The sequence below is a fragment of the Melopsittacus undulatus genome, chromosome 1 (assembly GCF_012275295.1).
Source record: "Melopsittacus undulatus isolate bMelUnd1 chromosome 1, bMelUnd1.mat.Z, whole genome shotgun sequence".
Taxonomy (NCBI): Eukaryota; Metazoa; Chordata; class Aves; order Psittaciformes; family Psittaculidae; genus Melopsittacus; species Melopsittacus undulatus.
In genome coordinates this window covers 152745192-152764101 of record NC_047527.1, presented here as the reverse complement: position 1 = coordinate 152764101, position 18910 = coordinate 152745192, and the positions used below count along the sequence as shown (strand labels likewise).

The window sequence follows — 18910 nt, the reverse complement described above, 5'->3', positions numbered from 1 at the left end:
TTGATTCTGGGCAAGCCTGAGCAGAAGGAAATCCTTGGCAGCATGCATTGCCCATCATTCAAGTGCTTAAGTACCTTCCTACATCATCCTGCTCAGGGAAGATAGATGGTTTGCAGTGGGAATCTACTAAAGACAGCTACTAAATGATGGCTGCCAGCCTCAAAGGGAGCCCTGGCTTAGAGTGGCTGCCTGGGGGCAGGTCCACTGTTGCACCCCCAGCATATGGAACAGCACCAGGTCCCACCACCACACACCTGCACCTGGATAACCATAGGGCATGAGGAATGGATGGCCCTTCACCTGGCCTCATGATCCATCAAAGGGGCTGTAATTCCTAGCAGATCTGCACCAGCTCTGTCTGTGCTTCCACACATTGCACAACAAGGAAGTCACAGCAAGCACTGGGCAATGGAAAGATGATGTTTCAGCACATGGTGGTGGGTCCTTCCATGCAGAGTCAGCAAAGCCCTCATAGCTGGCACACAAACCTTCCCACCAGCATGTCCAAAACCAAAACCAGGTTAAATTGCCAGGGTGAAACCTTATAACATGCTGTACTTTGCTAAACTCTGGACAGTGTGCAAAGCTTCTGCCTCAAGATGATTCATAGTCTAACTGTGAGACCAGCATGGTTTGCACTAGCACAGGACAACAGGAAGGGGTGAAACGCTGTTGGTACCCTTCACTCTGAGCACTGACTGTGAAGGGATGGTGTCAATATGCTTCCTTTAGCTTGTGAAGTAACACTGCCTGCACAGCTCTTCCCTTGGAGCAGTGAACTGTAGAAACCCTGGAGCTCCACAGCTCTCTAGTAATAACCTGGTGTCTTTGCCTTGAGCCCCTTGAGCTTTTTGCTCCTCAGGTGTGAGGTGTCCTCCTTCTTGCTCAATCCCCCTCAGCCAGCCTCACTATTGCTGGTTTTGGGAGGTGCTTCTCTGCCCAGCCACAGAGCACAGCCTCTTCTCATCCGCTCCATCATCCAAAATGCCATTTTGAACACAATCTTCAGCCACTGCTGGAAACTGCTCTTAGCAATGAGGAAATCCCAGCCCTTGTACATAACAGTGCCTTTCCCATTACACTGGCTGGTTACAGCTCAGTTAGAGACCAAACAAGTACAGCCAAAACAAGGGCTCATAACCCCTGCCCAGGAGGAGCCTACAGGAGAGGCAAGGCTCTCAGCATCCCAAATGTCCTGCTCAGCATCTTACAAAGGACCTGGGGTAGATGAAAGCCTTGCAGGGTACCAGCAAGGCCTTGCTTTTCCTGTGCTGACTCTGTCCTTACCCCTAAATCTTGTGATTTACACGAAGAAAAAAGAGAGATCCATAATTCTCCTCACTTCCCCTCTGTAAATCTCACAGCTTGCAGGAAGTTAACACTTGGCTCTGTAAGGGATGGACAGGGAGCTTTTCATCCCAATGCTTGTTCAGCACAGCTCAGGACCTCTCCAGTTTAATCACAGAAGGCAACACAAGGCACCACAAAAATAAAGTCTCCAGGATGCCAAACTTCTGCTTAAAGGAAGCAAACTAAAAGCTTTCAAACACCTTCTCTTTTACCTATTTAAGTTCAGAGTCAGGACATTTACTGTAGACTCTTAGCTGGATCTTCTACTCCTTGGTGACACATCTCCTATGAGACTGCTGTCTGTCTTGCAGGAGATGCACAGGGTGCTCTATTTACATGTGCAAACATCTCCATCACCTTTCACCATTGAAAGCCTCATTATGTTAAGCAGTATCACCCTGCATCCAAACCATCCGGATCACTGCAGACCTTTGTGTTCACAGGAGACAGCAGGGTCTGAGCAGCCCTGAATACACAACTGTCCTGCTAGCATCACTAGGGAGGTCCTCTCACCTTCCCTCCTCTCTGCTCATTCCTCCAGCCCTCACACCTACGTGAGACAAGCACAACCTAGAACTCCTGGCAGGGATGAAAGGAGGAAGAGCAGTGGTTTTGGGCAGCTCGTTGCTGTGTAGGATCCCCCAAGGTTTCCCTTTCCTCCCTCCCCTCATCCCAGTTTCCCAGCCATCCTGTTGCACTCAGCTCCAGAGGTTTTCAAAGCAGCTTTCCCATCTGCCTGCTGAAGCAGCAAGAAGGGGGCCCCTTCCCAGTGAAACAGATGTGGCTTTGCCTTTGTGCAACATCTGTGCCTCATGCCCCCGTTGGTTTTGAACAGTCTTGCCTTTGTGCAGGAGAGGTTGTGCAGAGGATGCTTTGGAGGAGGGCAGCAGCCTGTGGCTGGACTCCTTCCCTTCAAGTCCCACACACAAACTGCCTCAACATGCCTGGATTTCTTCTGCAAAATGCTTTGTTCCCTGGAGCACTTGGGAATCGATGGTTCTGGTGCACAGGGCTTTGTTTCCAGCCACAACCAATGGCTCACACTGATGCCTCCTGTGGGATTCCCAAACTGGGTAAAGTCAGATCCAGAACCTGGGACCCACTCTGGGTCCCCTTCTCACAAACCCCTTTACCCCAGTAGTGTCTCTTGCTGTACTTCTGCACCACTCACCAGCTTTGGCCTGGCATATCCCATAGGATTACACTGCCTGGGCTCCTCCACACATAGCAAGGAGCAGAAGGGCTAGAAAGCCACATCTTTTTTGCAGCATGCTCTGGGCTGCATTCAGTATGGGAGGAATGCATTCAAATAGAACCAAGCTTTAAATAAGATCACGTTTGGTTTCCTCTCCCTCTTGATGAGTTTTCCAGTGCTGCTGGTGAGTGCCTGGAAAGCCACTAGAACACTCTTACACACGTTGGCACCCAGTCCTGTTTTAGCTGTTGTAGTGGGGGTCACATTTTTCCCTACATTTGGGAAGGGGAGAGGATTCTGATCCATTATTTTCATTACTGACCATTGGATCAGCAGCAGGGCACAGGGGTGCCTATTTGGTGCCCAGCAGGGCCTTGCAAGCCCACTTTAGGGTGTTGGTGAGGGGCAGCGCTGGATTCTCTTGTTGGCATCTCAGCACAGGTTGCCCCAGTTGTCTGGTTGGGTTTCCCTGTGCTGCCTGTCAGGATATTTCCCTTCCTGGAGAGCAGGAAAGCGCATTTGTGGGATTCCAAAGCAAAGGAATGAAGAGGACAGCAGGGCTTTTCAGCCCTGTGGGCTTTCTGCAGAACAGAATTGCTCATGCAAGCTGTGGCCTCTGCTGCAGGAAGATAACCCTGTTATAACCTGTTTTCCTCCATATGAGCCATTTCTTCTTAAAGAGGAAAAAAGGGGAGGAAAGCTGCTCACTGCTTGGCTGTGATTGCCCCTGTGTCCTGCAGACCCCATCCCAGGTGAAGCATGTAACCCTCCAGCCTGCTTCTCCTTCACTCAGCGAACCCCCTGGAGCAAACACTATATAAGCATCAAGCCTGGCTCCAAAACAGAGCCTTTTCCATCAGGGCAAGGCAAATAGCTGCAGATGGACTGGAGCTATTGAGCATTTGAAACAGAAGGGGGAATTAGGGCATCTGGCACCTATGCCAGAGGATTAATAAAGTGTAATCAGCCCCTCTTATTGTGGCTGCCTCATACTCGGGGAATGACAGAAGGGCTGGAAATGACTCGCTGGCAGGTTTTGAAACCAGAATAAAGGAGATGTTTCTGCAATGCAGTCATCCCCCAGCGCTCACTGCTCCTGCAGGTCAGGCACGTACAGAGCCAGGATCCGGCTGCAAGCACCATGCTCTGTCCTAACAGAAGCTGACAGCAGGGATCCCTCTGGCTCTCTGCAAGTGGTCACTATCCTGGTGATCTTGAAGAGTCAGGAATTGCCTGGAGCATTCTGCTTAGGGCTTTGCTGCAATGAAGCAATGAGACAATGTGCTTGGGGCAAGCCTGAGTTTATTCCTCATGACCATTGCTGCCCTGCCTACAGGTGGCCAGAGCAAACCTGGATGACCCAGGTGAAATCAAAGCAGTCAATACGGGAGCTCACAGAAGCCAAGGCAAAATGGAACCCCTGGCTAGAACTGATACCATGCTCTCAGAGGGGAGATCACACCACAGGCTACAGGCTCTTTGAAAGGCTTCAGAATAAAGGCTCATACAGGAAAGCAGATAAAGCTGGTGCAGGGAGAGCTGCCTTCTGTTTTCCTTTGATAGGGAGTAGTTATCTCCAACCCTAAAATGGGTGGCAGGAGCCAAAGTCTTGTCTATTTATCCTGCTGCTAAAGTCCATTCATTAAGGAACTCAAGACACCCTATGTAAACTGTAGGACAGAAAGTATAAAGCACATTAGTGCCCTGCATACACACGCTCACGCTCTGGTGAAGGCTGGCACTGCCCCAGTGCTCCCAGAGATGCTCTGAGTCATCACCACACTTCTAAGGACACAAAAGCATTCAGAACACAACACAACTGACACCAAAGCACCAGTTTCTGGCAGCGGCACCAGGCTCATTCATCAGACACGTCTGCAATTCCTGCCCCATGCCAGCTTTGCAAGGGCTGAGGTGGTGAAGCAGACAGAGACCCTGGCCCCACTGCAGATCCCGGGTGGCACAGCAGTAATGGGAGCAGTGGGGTCCCCATCCCAGCCCAGCTGGCTTGTGTCTGCTCAGATGGATATAGAAACTGCTTGCCAAGGGACAGAGCAAACTTGAGCACAAACCCCAGGCAACATGAAAAACCACCCTAAGGTCTGGAACACGCTGCGGATACAGGGAAATCTGCTGATGCCAGGGAAATGCAACATTTCTTAGGGGAGGAGGGGAGGTTTTCCTTGCCAAAGTGGCTGGTTTTGAGTCTTTCTGATGAGTGCTGTGCATTGTGAGGACCAAACGGGTACGGATGGGATCTTTGTGCTCTCTATTTGCACTGCGCTGCCTTTGCCCCATGCTCTTTGCCTGCCTAAAGCGATGCCACCAGGGCTCTCAAAAAAGACAGGTTTTGGCTGAGACAAGTAGTTGCCTCCCTGGCCAACAGCAGTGCCTTTAGGTGCAGCAGCCCCAGGCACTGCCTTTACACACATCCTTACAGTCTGCTTTGTCCACCCTTAGTGCTAAGAAGGACAGACACATGCTGGAGTGGGTCTGTGCCTTGCTTGCCTCACTGTGCCCGTACCCTCGGAGGCATCCCACTAGACTTCCCCCCTCAACAGAGACAGCCAGGCCATAGCCTTGCACCTCATCCCATGGGGTTGGTGTCCCTGAGCAGACCCAGCATCACCACCCACTGCCCGTCAGCAAGGAAACCCCAATCTTACCATGTCTCACAGCACCAGCCAACGCGTTGCTCCTTGCGCTCTTCACGGGCACATGGTCACATCCTGAGCCGGGTGCCAGCCGCCTGTGGCACTGCCATGGGGCACCAGGACCCCCTCAAAACACAAGTGTTCATAAAGCAGCAATACTGAGGACCCTAAATCCCGCAGCAGCTCATCAGCCTCCTCTCCCCAAGCCATCAACCATGGCAAGGGGCTGTCACCCGATGGTGCTCCCCACACTCCCTGCTGCCCCAGTCACAACGCTGATGACATACAGGCGATGTGCACACCCCGCACACTTCAGCTGCGAGTTTTCAAACTGTGCCTCATCCCAGACCCACCTCCTGTGGGGAGGGGAACGGGGAGGCTGGGAAGGGGGGAACGGGCTCTGGAAGAGTCTCTTTTTCACAATAAAAGCCCTTCTTGATGCTTTTTCTTCTCCATCTTTTTGTAATCCAAACCCAGTTACAGCATGCATCCTGAATGCCATTTCCTCTGACCGAAGGGAGAAGAGGGGCTGGAGGCACTGCTTTCCAAAGCAATGCATTCCACCAGCCCTCCGTGGCCAAGCAGGGCATACAGGCAGCTGATGGGCTGCAAAGCATTTGGTTTTCATATAAACTTCCCCCTCCAGCCCCAGGCTGTAGCCAAATGAAACCCATCAGTGTCTGGGGATGGTGATGCCACCAACTGCTCCAGCCTGACAGTGGTTTCAGCCCCCACCAGCCCAGGCTGGGGACAGGAGGAAACCATCTCAGGTGTGGTGGGTTTCCAGCTCTCCAACCTGTGCAACCACCTCAGTGGCTGCCTGGTTTCACTGAGTGCATGTTATGTTTCCTATGGTACATCTCCCAACCCCTTTCATTGCTACTCAAAACTATAGCTAAGAAGTGGAATGAAGGTTACACACAAAAGCAATGAGTCTGATTTCAGCTTCAGCATGCCCCACTTCACACCACCTTGGACATGAGGAAAGGGTATGGAAACCAAGCCCTGCATCCTCCCATTGCTGCTGCCAAGCTCCCTGTCCCTCCTTGGCTGTCCTGGACACACCAGCATTGGACATGTTGGTAAATGCTCCATCCCTGACAGTGTTCAAGGCCAAGTTGGATGAAGCCTTGAGTGCCATGGTTTAGTGTGAGGTGTCCCTGCCTATGTCAGGGGGATTGGAACTGGATGATCTTCAGGTCCTTTCCAACCCTAACTATTCCATGGCTCAATGTCAAAACACTTTCCTTGAAGGCAGTCCTCCAATAACCTAACATTTCTAACAGAATTAGTGATATTAGGTAGTCAGCAATAACCTGGGGTTATCCTTGGTGCAGAGATGGACCAAGCCCATGGCTGCTGGGCCAGTGGCAGCTGAGGAGAAGGGACCTGCAGGGCTCCCAAGGCTGAACCCTGCACATCACAACTCATTGGTGGCACCTTGGAAGCGTTTGTTTCCATTGCCCTTTCTTATGTTTGCAATGCTCCAATTTACATGCAATTCTCTATCAAAACGATTGCTGCTGGGGCAGCAGCATCCCGAGCTCTGACTGACAGCACAGGCATTCCGGCTGCTCTCCTGGGATTGCTCTCCATACAAATAACTGCTTGAAATGCACGCCTGGCATTCGAGGGATTTGCCATCAGACACAGGCATGGATGGCTGCTGTGGGAGGTGGACTTAAGGGATCAGTGGCCAAACTGCTACAATGAACCCACAGAGCCTGGAAACGAATGCTTCCATCTCAGCATTTGAAATCTCAATTGTATTTTGCCCTCCTTCCCCTGAAGAAGCTTCTTTAAATGATATTCACAGTGCAAAAATCAGATTAAAAAGGCAACCAGACCTAAGAACCAAGTGCATTATGAAGCTGTTTCCTGAGGAGGTCCAGGAAGCCCCCCCTAAATCTATAGAGTCATGCATCCATTGTACCTCACAGCTATTCACACAGCTCAAAACAAAGCCAGCTCACTCTCACACCTAAGAAATCCCTGAGGTTTCCCTTGTTTTCACTGGGGCTGGTCCTTGGATCATATCGATGCCATCTCTGCAGGATGAGGGATGGTCCAAGCTCCAAGAAACTACCATACAATGCAGGGAGCCAAGGGAGACAGAGGAGAGCAGGGAGGTGGGACTGCACCCAGTTTACAGGCAACATACAGCCTCCAAATACACACAGCCTCCAAACCAGTCCCATCTCACACAAGGGTCTCAGGGCAGAGAAGCTACAATATCCAGTATTAAGTCTCTCTCAAGCCTGCTCCCTCTCACCTTGCACATAGGCACAAGGAAATGCTGCTTTACTCCTGTTGCAAGGCAGGTAGTTCCTCAGTTCACTGGTACCACCAGTGTTCAAGGCCAGGTTGGACAGAGCTTGGAGTAACCTGGTCTAGAGGAAGGAGTCCCTGCCCATGGAACTGGATGAGTTTTAGGTCCCTTCCAACCCAAACCAGGCTGTGATTCTATGAATCTCCTTTCTAGATACAAACCCCAGCACTCAGATGAGTCAGAAACACCATTTTCTTGGACTGTCACCATGTAAATCCAGGGATTCAGATCTCTATTATTTACTATCCCACTAATCCAGCACCATCTGCAAACTCCAGCAATTAAATGCATGTGTGTGTCTGTGTATCCTTAACTTGGTCACTGTTTAAAAATACTACATGTTGGATGAAGAACAATTCCACCCCTCAGCATAAAGAAGCTTTAGCACTGATTTCTCGTGTTGAGATCTGTTGTTGACACAGTTTCTCATCTCGTATGTAAAGCCCTCTAAATGATGCCATCTTCAAAATCCAACTGGCATATGGTGCTGTGCCCGTTGCCTTGGAGACACCCAAATGTGCCCTGCTAGCACAGATGCTGTGGTCTCAGGAAGGTAACGAGTTTGACCATGAAACCACATTAGCTGGTGATCATTACACTCTTCACTCCCTCTTGATGAGGACTTTGTTTTAGCCATCCATCAATGCCATCACATGCACAGAAGGTGGCTAGGAAAAGCCAAAGACAAGCCTGGGAACTGTATAGCATCACAGAAAAAGGATATCCTGAACAGTTGCTCTCATTATTTGGGCTTAGAGGGGCTAAGAATCAGCACTGGTGGTTCAGAGAGCTGGTTGGCTCACTCCTTTGGTCTCCTGAACAAGAGCTGTCCAAGCTCATCTTACCCAGAGATGCTTTAGGAGAGGCAAGGACCACAGTGGGGCTCTGCACCTCAAAGGCAGGGGCAGGGTGAACAAAGCTTTCCCTGCATGGTCCACACTGAGCATGGCTTCAAACTGCAGGGGGATGACTGTAAAGGAAGCCTGAAAGGGAGCATGGATGGAGCCAGGCAGGAGCACAGAGCAACACAGTCAGCGTTAGCATGAGGCTGGAACAGTTTGCATGGGTGCTGAGTGCCCTGGCTCCATGCAGAGCATGGCTGTGGCTCTGAGACCTCCCCAAGGACAGAAACCTCACTTCCTACCTCTGAACCTTCCTACTATGTGAACAGGCCAGATGCTGGGGGCAGAGCCTGCCCTCCTGGATTCACTGCACCAGTGTCCAAGCCAGGGGGCATCAGGCTGAACTATGACTTGGTTCCCCTTGGAGCATCTCAACAGACCTCCAGCTCTAACCTACCGGATCAGGCAGAAAGAAACAAGACCAAAATGGACACAAGCTGATGCACAGAACATTTCCCTCTCCCCCCAAAAAAGAGAGAGAAAACAAGACAGAAGCAATCTGTTTCTTTCCCTGGAAGGAGTCAGTGACATATGCTTGAGTTGGGTCCACAAAGACACTGTACTGGCTGTGTATATATACCTCTGCATTAGGGAAAGGCCTTTGTCACCATGAGAGCAGGATGGGAGAAAAACGTATGCATTAACACATGGAGTCATCAGGCAGTCTTTAATCCGAAAGCTTTGAATTGTGGCTGCTGCACAAAGGGCCTGACCAACATATGGGCTCATGAATCTTTCCTGATAACCATGTGGTTACAGAAGCAAGAAGTGGAACCTCCTGGATATAAATTGGTCATGGATAAATTTAGGTTGACGATTAGAAAGTTCCCTATAATCTGAGGAATTGGGTTCTGTGAACTTTCAGACAGGAGAGGGAGTGGGGTGGGAACCCCATGGGACAGTGTAGGAGGGGAGAGGGGGAAACTTGAAGGCTTGGAGCATTTGTCCTTTCCATTCCCTCATGGACTGCTTTGTATCATCTCCTAATGAAAGGAAATAGCCCTTTAGCCAAGCCCCTCACAGGCTTTGAGTAAACTGGTCAGAAAGGTCACATTGTCAGGGGATACCTTGCTCCAAGCTGTAGGTCAGCTTCCAAGGACCATAAGGACACTGAATTTCCTGCCTGAGCAGTGCCCCAGGGCTATTGGCAGTGCCTGTGATCCTGAGCACTCTCATCCTGTGACCCAGTATTAGGACTTCCTTCTGCCCACAGCCTCAAATTTGCTATAGGATTAATTTTGCACCATGCAGTATGTGGATGCTTTTAAGTGTCCTACTGGAATAATTGTTCTATGATGCTATTGCCCACATTGACATTTAACTGTGACTCTGACGGTCCTCCAAACACCAAGTCACAGCGCTCTGAACAAGGACCCATCACAACTCACCTGCTTTCCAAGGACTCCTTTTCACCTCCAAGTTGAGTGCCATGGGGCTGAATAGCATCTCCTGTCTCTAACATTGGTTAGTTCTTATGGAAGGAGGCTGATTTTAAACACTAAATAGAGGAGTTTCCTACACAGCAGCAGCCAATTTCTGGAACATGTTACTACAAGGTTTTGGAGGGAGGTAGCATGAGCAGGCTCAAAAGATTGAACAAATTCACAGACAGTAGATGTAAAAGATCTACTAAGAGGAACAGGGGTTTATCTTTCAGCACCCATAGTCCTGCTATTGCAGATGCTGGGGAACTGCAAGAGGAGGGACTGATGTCCTCTCCCTACAACAGTGCCAGAGACCCAGGCTTGGGGTAGAGGGATCACTGGTCTGACCCAGCAAAGCACTGCTTATGCTCCCAATGGGAATGCTGGCACACTCTAGTGCAGTCCAGTGCCAATGAGAAGTCAGTGTAGCCACAGCCAAGTGGTGATTCCTACCTGTCAACTGAGCTATGCACGGTGTTGACTTCGGAAGAGCAACCCGAAACCACCCAGTGAGTGGGGAGAATGAAAGGAGCCAGAGGACTGTGCCATGATAGGGCCCATGCCCTACTTGTGAAGCTGTGGGATGGAGAAGCACATCAACCCCCACATCTTTCTGGTATCTGATGCTTTCTCCCACTCCAGCACAACAGTGGCACTGCCAGCAGAGGCCAGGCATGTCCACTGCATGCACATCTTCCCTTCCAAGGTCACATTCAGGTGGCTGTGGAAGCCTGCTTATATCTAGGATGAGGATCTGTATGCATTGTCAACAGCTGCAGCCTGCCAGCCTCTCCCTGGACCTTGAAAAGGCTTTGAGCAACCAGAGCAAAAATGATGCCACTTTCAGCTAGTCAGACTTAATTTACTTCACTGTGTGTAAACTCTCTGATTTTTTTCCCCATTATCCACAGAGACTTCCAGGATGAGCCAAGACTCAATATGTGCAATGCAAATGAGACAAGCAGTAGAAATAAAAGATAAAGAACCAAAACAAAAGAAGAAAAAGCCCTTTAAAAGTTATTTAGGGGCTCCAGGGAGGAAGAGAAGTAAGAAGGAAAAAGCCCTCAAGTCTATTTCCCATCCTTTCTTTAGATCACCTTAATATAACATCTGAATGCAGTTAACACAGCTAAGCAATGGTCCTTTCTTTGGTTTGATGGCTTTTGTAAATATGAGGTTCAAACAGTGGCTCTAAAACATCTTGACTGCTGAGAAGGGTATTTGTACGTTGTGCCCTCCCAGTGTGTGTGCTTAGGTAAAGGACAGCTGATCTCAAAGACAATGTTCTTTCATGTTGTTTAAATATGAACACAGTTACACTTTTTCAAAGCACCCAGAGTTTTCATCAAAGCAGAGCTTCCTGATGAGATCCTGCCATAGAAACATTTATCAGCAGCACATTGCCCCAAAACACCACCTCCATGAGCACTCCAAAACACCAGCTCCATGAGCACTCCAAAACACCAGCTCCATGAGCACCCCAAAACACCATCTCCATGAGCACCCCAAAACACCACCTCCATGAGCACCCCAAAACACCACCTCCATGAGCACCCCAAAGCAGATGTGAGCAGAGCTCAGCTCTGCTGAGGACCACAATGGCAGGCCAGGGCCTCTCCCCACAGTATAGAAGGAATGATGCTCCCAAACAGTGACAGAACAAGATACCCTGGAAAATAGCCTCAAACAAGAAGACCACTGGGGACATGGTAAAAATGCTTCTTCTATAATAAGAACTAGGTCAATGCAGCTCATGAAGGAGGAAGTGGCTCTCGGCTCATAGCAACGGTGTAATATTGAGGCTGGTGATCAGCACGAATAGCTGACTGCAGGTGGAAGAGTTCTCCAGTTCAGATGCACATAGTGGTCTGAAAGCTTTGGGGAGAGGAAGGAGTGTTTGCTACAAAGACTTACCTGGAGACCACTCAAACTGGCTCATGATCATTGAATGTGAGGTGAGGAAAACATGACCAACTCCTCATTTATTTAAAATAAGAATATGACACAGGGGTCAGCTGCACAAAGTGAAGGTTGAGCCAAACTCGCACTTGTGAACAGCATGAACTCAGGTTGCACAGCATCCAAAAACGAAGCCTGTTATGAGTTCAGGTTAAAAAAGAGAGGGTGTGGGTACATTGCCAGTATCCACAGGGCCACTGCCTGTACCAAGGTAAGGACAGGGACTATGGTACTTCAGCACAACTAGGCATGCAGTGCTTAAACAGGTACGTTTTCTGCTTCAGAGAAGGAAATCTCAGTATAAACTCAAAAGTATAGATTATGCTAAGGGTCCAATCCTACTCCTAGGGTTGCTCACGTCTCCCAGACAGCACAGCACAGAGGTTAGGACTGTGTTTGCAAACTAGTGGTATCAGTTTAGGAAGTACAGCAATCATCTGCTGATCTCTGGGTATCTGGGGTAGGGTACATCCCCCCCCTACCCCCAGCAAACCTTACCATGTGAAATAAACTGAGGAAATCAACATTGGGACTTACTTCAAGCTTTTTCTAAAGAGCAGATCCTTTTTCTTTACACTCGGCTCCACAAAGTAAAAAAGTATAACCTTAGTCAACTAAACCCTTACATTTTAGCCAACTAAAGGTAAAATAAAGACCTGGATTAGCACACCCATTGCTCTCAAATGTGAGTGCCATCCCCTTTGGCACTGTCCTTTGCAAGCAGCTTGCCTGGTTTGGGTCTTAGGAGCAACCTTGTGAAGAGCTAACGTTGCCATCGTGTGGCAGCCTTCAGAAACAAAACTGAACTAAGTGTATCCCCATAGCTTTAAAAAGAGGACAAAACAGTACAGATGGCACAACACTCGTGGATTGAAAGGAAGGTGGGCTACCGTCGGATACAGAGCTGCAGGTGGTTTCATGAGCTGCTCAGAGGAGCACCAGACGCCGCTCACATGGAATATGCTGTCAGAAAGACACAGCACAAGTACCAAAGACCAGTATATATTCTACTGTCATGTCTTCTCCCCTTGCCTCCAACCTGTAAAAAACCACTGGTTTCACAGCACTTGATGGCAGGCAAGTTTTCTTCTAAGGCACATAACACTTGCTCTCCCTAACAGGGCCATCATTTTTAATGCTGCCCTCCCACAGTACACTCCCTTCCACAGTGCAGTGCTAGAGCAGACAACCTGCATCTATCTTTTGTACTATTATAAGGTTCCTGTTCAGGAACCGCCAGGCAGCATGGCAGGTTACAGCACACACTGTATCATGGAAATGTTTTGGGTAACTTAGTGGCTGCCAAGCGGTACTAGTGGGAATGAAAACAGGATAAATTACTGCAGTCACAGCCAGTTACCCTTTGGAAGCAAGTACCTTTAAATAACAAGCAAGTAACATAAAAACATCACTTGTGAGCTCATTATGACTGAAGGCAGTTTCTCTACAGGCACTTTTTATCAATCTCCCCTGTTTTATGTAACTAAGCTTAACAGTAGTACATAAAAAAACCCCAAACAACCCTAAAGTACAGATTTTTCACCTTAAAGGACCACCAGGTTGATAGCCCTTTCTTTTCCAGTTAAGAGTCTCAGAGTATGTGGATTTAATCACTTTAAAATCCAATTTAAAATCAGGATCTCAATGCCTGAACATGGGTTTTAATCTCAATTTGCATAATTTGATTTTTTCCTTAGGTATTCTATCCATTCATATCAACCATGTTCATATCAACTCAATTTCCAAGGGCACACAAATAGATCAAGACAACCTTATATGGTTTAAAGTGTTTCAGCATGCAGGTGGCCAATTCTGGCTGAAATAAGCAGCACTAGCCATGCAACTAATTAAAAGCACATGATTATCAGTATATATTTTATTATGTATTTGTTTTTAAAATGGATGTTCTCCCTCCTCCATTTTATATTTGATTATAAAAATAATCTGCTTTTCAATTACCAGAGATCTCATGACTTCCACTACTTCACTCAAAATGAAGAACATATAACCCCTGGCAACAAACTGCACAGGAGAAAACACGGGCAATGATGGATTATGACATTAAGATATAGAAACATTTTATAGTGCAAAGCACTTCAGTGCTTCAAATGGATTGAGTAATTTTTAGGTCATGCCCCCTTTTACTTTTGACCAAAAAGCAGGAATTATATGCTGCCTAACTGTAATTAGACTGAGGTCTTGACATAAACTCTGTATCTTTCAACCATTCTAAAAAACAAGCATGCTTAAACTCAAGTCACCAGTTCCCATCTTGTTAATAATTATTAACTACTAATTATTGTAGCTGTACTTACAGGATTACTGCAGTGTTACACATCTGATGCAAGTATTCCAGGTCAGCACTTAACAGTGCTGGAAGGCTTGTTTTTTTTAAACATGGGAGTCATATAAAGCATTTGAACAGCAACATGTCAGTCTTTCAAGCACTGACATACTCTGATTCTAACCAGAACACGTCCTTTCAATTTATGGCTTATACAGAAAAAGTGAGGGTAACTCATCTTTCATACTCAAGGCTGTGCAAGTAATCCTGTACATTCCCAACTGTTTCCATAACAGGCTGCTTTAAAATGTCAGGATCTGGACAACTAACTGGGCATGCAAAGAGTTCAGCTGGCACTAGATATAGAGCATTCAGCACAGTCTGAATGGTCAGTGTCACAGAATGGAACAAACATCTCCACACACTCCTGGAAACCACTAGAACCCAACACTAGGACGTTATTAATAAAGGAGACAGACAACAATTTTTGGTCAGATGCAAAAGTGAACTTATTAAAATTTAAAAACAGATGTTAAACCATTTGTTAATTTTAAAGAATCAGAAGACACAAAGTCATACACAACTAGAAGTTCATTTTATTTCTGTGCCTTCTGCGCCTTCTCCTGCTTCTGTGCCTTCTGTGGCTTTGGAGCCTTTTCTGCCTTTGATGCCTTCTGTGGCTTTGGCGCCTTCTCTGGCTTCTTGCCCTTTTGAGAAGCCAACTTCTGGAGCTTCTTCATTTCATGCTTGATGATCCTGTTTCTCTGTAGAAAAAGAAAACATTCACCATCCATCAGAATGAAAACAGCAACATCTCAAATATGCCTTAATTTAAATCCTATGCTTTCAGATTCTGTCCTTTTTTATAATCACACTTTGTTAACCAACTTTATTTATATTCTATGGTCACAAAATCTATCATGTGTTACATTTAAAATGTAAAATTCCATCTAAAACTGTTCTGATATATCAAATGGTTAACATCATTCTGGCTGGTAACTTGGGCATCCCAGTATTTTATGTGCGTAGAATTAAATACTATCAGCAACTCATCAAGAGCACCTGATTTCATCAGCAGGTAATTCCTCAGCTATAACCTGGGGGACTGACACACAGATCACATAGGTTCAAGTGTGATCAAATACTGAATAGAAGTTTACAGTAGCATGAAAAATTCAATGCATTCACATACTTTGTGCCACTCCATAACCCAAACCAGCTATGACAGTAAGGCTCCCAACATCTGTATTTGACTATATAGTGAAAGCTACAAGCAATAAAAAAAGCATCACTCCAACACTTACCATTTTCTTTGCTTTCATAACCTTGTAGCGATCAAAGTCGGTCATTTTGGCTTTCTGTTTGAAAAGAATCAGTCATGAAGCTCTGACATATTCACATACAAGTAGTAAAACCCAGTGTTTCAAAACATTCCACAAGTAACCCTGACCATTTCCAATTAGGTTTACCTGCACATCTGGAACTAGTCCACTATTTAAGGCCCTTGCTGGGAAGCAGTGGTGCAGGAAGAGAGGTGGATATAGAAATGACTTAACAAAAAAGTAACTAGTGTTAAACTAGAAAAGGTTGAAGCCAATAGGTAGCAACTTTTACACATCTATACCTCATTTATCTTTAATCTTAGCCTGAACTGTAAATACACAGTTTATTAGATTTAACCTGATTTTAGTAAGTAGAGGCAATATAATGTGTCTTATGCACCCAGTGAAAGACTGTACCTTTTCTCGGGCTTCGATCTTCTTTGCCCACCTTGTAGCTGCCCATTTTTCATTTATATTCTCCTTCTCCCAGGCACGTCGCACACACTTCTGACGAGCACTGCATTACAAAAGCCACAAAATGGTATTCAAAGGCTTTATAAAGAGGTTCTCTCTGATGCTGGCCCATCAAATTCCACACAACATCACCCTTCTCTATTACTTCAGGCAACTACATTACTTGCATTCAACTACAATTAACACAGCCTGTAAAGTGTTTACTGTGCAAGCGTTAACCCACTGACTTCACATAGGATGAACCTTCTAGATTTAGCAAGCATCAGATCAAATAATTCAGCTATTGAATGACAGCAGTTTGTTACAGAGGTAAAAAAATGCCAATACCTCACCTGTGTGGGAACTTGAGAACAAAGTCAGTCAGCTGCATGCACTTGAAGGGCATAGCCTGCCTCCTGACACCACTGCAGGGGCCATCAACCAGTGCCTGAAAAAGAAAAACACATGTGGGGGCATGTTGGACCAGCACTTTCCCTTCATGCTTGATTTAGACAGCAACTTCCTAATACTTTATGAATACCACCTTGACAACAATGGCCCAAAATGACAATAAATGTCAAGCAGACAAAACTCGAGTTCAGTCATATGCACAGAACCTAAGCTTTACAAAAATAATTTTAAAGGCCTGATGTTTGGTTTTGGGGAAAAAAACCCACAACAAAATGGACATAAAAAGAAACCCCCCCCCCAAACTAAAAAGTACATATTTCACCTTTCTTTTTTTCCCTTTTTCTTTGAACATTAAGCAAGGAGAGTCCCCTAGCCCAAACATTTGCTTTAAACATACATCAATGCTGTTCCATTCATTAAGTTTTAGACTCCAACTGACATCATTTGTCCACTTCTACTCCCAGGAAACATAGCAGAGAAGGGAATGTATCACTTGCCAGTGATAAAAGCTTGCTACTGGAAGTTTCAAATCGGAAACTACTAGTAAATTCCATATTTTGTCAATTGCTTATTTCTTTGAAAAACCTATTTACAAGCTCTCTTATTGCACAAGCTCCTATTAAGCCAGAAAGAAGATAATACAAGTAAAGCACTCATGGCTTACCCTGTTTTGGTCAATAACATCCACAATAGCCACCAGCTTGCCAGCATGAGGCCCGAAGGAAATAAAGGCAACTCTGCCAATCTCAACGAAGCGTTTGAACACCTGTGAACAACGAGAATTGACAGGAATTAAGCAAAACCACACCCGACTCCCTCAGAGCCTTTAAAGCCGTTTTCCAAGCTTTCAAACGCCACAAACCCCCTTGAGCCGCGGGCCTGAAGCACTGAGCCAGGCACCGTCCTGCGGACACGGCCCGGCCCGACCCGCACCCACACGCGGGGCCGCGGCCTTCCCCTCACGGAGGGATGAGTGTATGAGCCCAGACGCTCATCCAGCTGCAGGGAGACACAGCCGGGCCGGGAAGGCACCGGAGGGAGAGGGGAAGGAGAGGGGAAGGAGAAGGGAAGGAGAGGGGAAGGACGGGGGGAGCCCGGCGGGGCCGCGGAGGGCCGCGCCGGCCACACGCACCATGATGGCCGCCGGAGAGCCGAAAAGGAGGCGTGGCTTCTGCAGCACCCAGAAGTCCACCCGGAGTCCCCACTGCGCGTGCGTCGGGGTAGCGTGTGGGTGGTGTACGTACGTACGTGTGTGCGTCAATGCGCGCATGCGCACTGGTGGTGGATGCTGAGGGGATGCCGCCATCTTACCCAGTCGAAGCACACTTCGTCGAAACACATTGTCGACGGGGGATGATGTCTGTCCGTGGTGTACGTGTGGCTGCGGGTCCGCCCCGCTTTCCCCGGCAGCGAGCTGCGGTTCTCCCCGAGCTCCAGGGGAGGGAGGGCAGCCTCGGTGCTCCGGCCCGGCGGCTTGCATCTGCCTCACCATCAGACAGTGACGCGGTGTCGTTGAGGATGGCAGAGGCCTGCCTGTGAGCTTGTGTTTGAGCTGAGGTAGAGAATAACCCACATGCTGCGGTGTGGTCTGTTGCCGTTGTCCTCGTGTTTGAGACGGGACGTTTGTTTCGATGAGGGGAAATAAGGCCCGGGCTGGGGTTGTTTGTTCGTACCACTGCACAGAACCGGCCCCTCGTTTGGGAGTGTGGCCTGGCAACATGCTGGGTACAACAGAGCCGATGCGGAACGGGGTTCACCCAGTGTTACCGATCGGCTCCGTAAGTGGTGGAAAGTTGGTGTAGAAACAGGCAAAAGGCACGTTCTATTCTATTCCTGCAGGACAGGCGAGCACTGCGGGTGATACGCTTGCTTCGTGGCCATCCGAGTGAACACACCTTGTGCCCAAAATGATTATTGAACTCAAAAATCAGGTAAAATCTCCCCATATATTACATCACTCTACGTTGCTTATTATTCTATCCTCTTCACCTATCCCGGCAGTGGTGAATTACAGCACAGCGCAAGTTGCTGCTTTCTTCCACCAACATTGGGTGATGCTTTATAAGAAATTGTCGTTTTTTCCCCCCAACCCCTTCACCAATGGCCTTATGCAATTCATCTTTTATCTCATTCTTCTGGTGGATTAGTTTCTTGCTGTTTCTTCGTAGGTGTGATTTTTCATGTTAGACAATCTCTATTCCCTATAGTTCCTATTCTCAGTGCCTCACAGTTCTTTCTCTAATGTATCTGCATCTCTATTATTTGGCTCTGGTAACTGGGAATTGCTGCTCCTCTTTGGCACATAAGTTTTCAACTCTGCGTTCTGGCTCTGAACCTGAAAGAAGCCCTAGAAAGTGGTGGTGTCCCTAACTGAAAACAGTGTTTAAAAGCAGATGTTTTTGTGTGTGTTGTGTATATGTATTTAAAAAAATAAAAGTCACAAGAGTGGCTTGGTTTTAATTCCTTGCTAAGAATACGGAATCTGGAGATAAAGCGCATTGTCTGCTGCAGCATCAGTTTGCAGCTTGCACATTTCTACCCCCCAGTAAAGCATTTCAGAGATTTCCCACCTCCCCAGTAAGAACAGCTTGTCTACCAGGCTGAAAACATTGATACCAGGGAAAAAT

General features: G+C 47.4%; 1 protein-coding gene across 1 annotated transcript; it reads right to left on the bottom strand.

Moving 5' to 3' along the window:
- Nucleotides 1-14670: 14670 nt before the first annotated feature.
- RPL14 (ribosomal protein L14) lies at nucleotides 14671-17495 on the bottom strand. The gene is made up of 6 exons (XM_034068766.1): nucleotides 17416-17495; nucleotides 16948-17049; nucleotides 16226-16320; nucleotides 15837-15936; nucleotides 15402-15455; nucleotides 14671-14861 (listed from the first exon to the last, which is right to left on the bottom strand). Exons 1-6 carry the CDS (start codon nucleotides 17416-17418, stop codon nucleotides 14694-14696), a joined length of 522 nt encoding a protein of 173 aa, XP_033924657.1. The 5' UTR covers nucleotides 17419-17495; the 3' UTR covers nucleotides 14671-14693.
- Between the last annotated feature and the right edge of the window lie 1415 nt (nucleotides 17496-18910).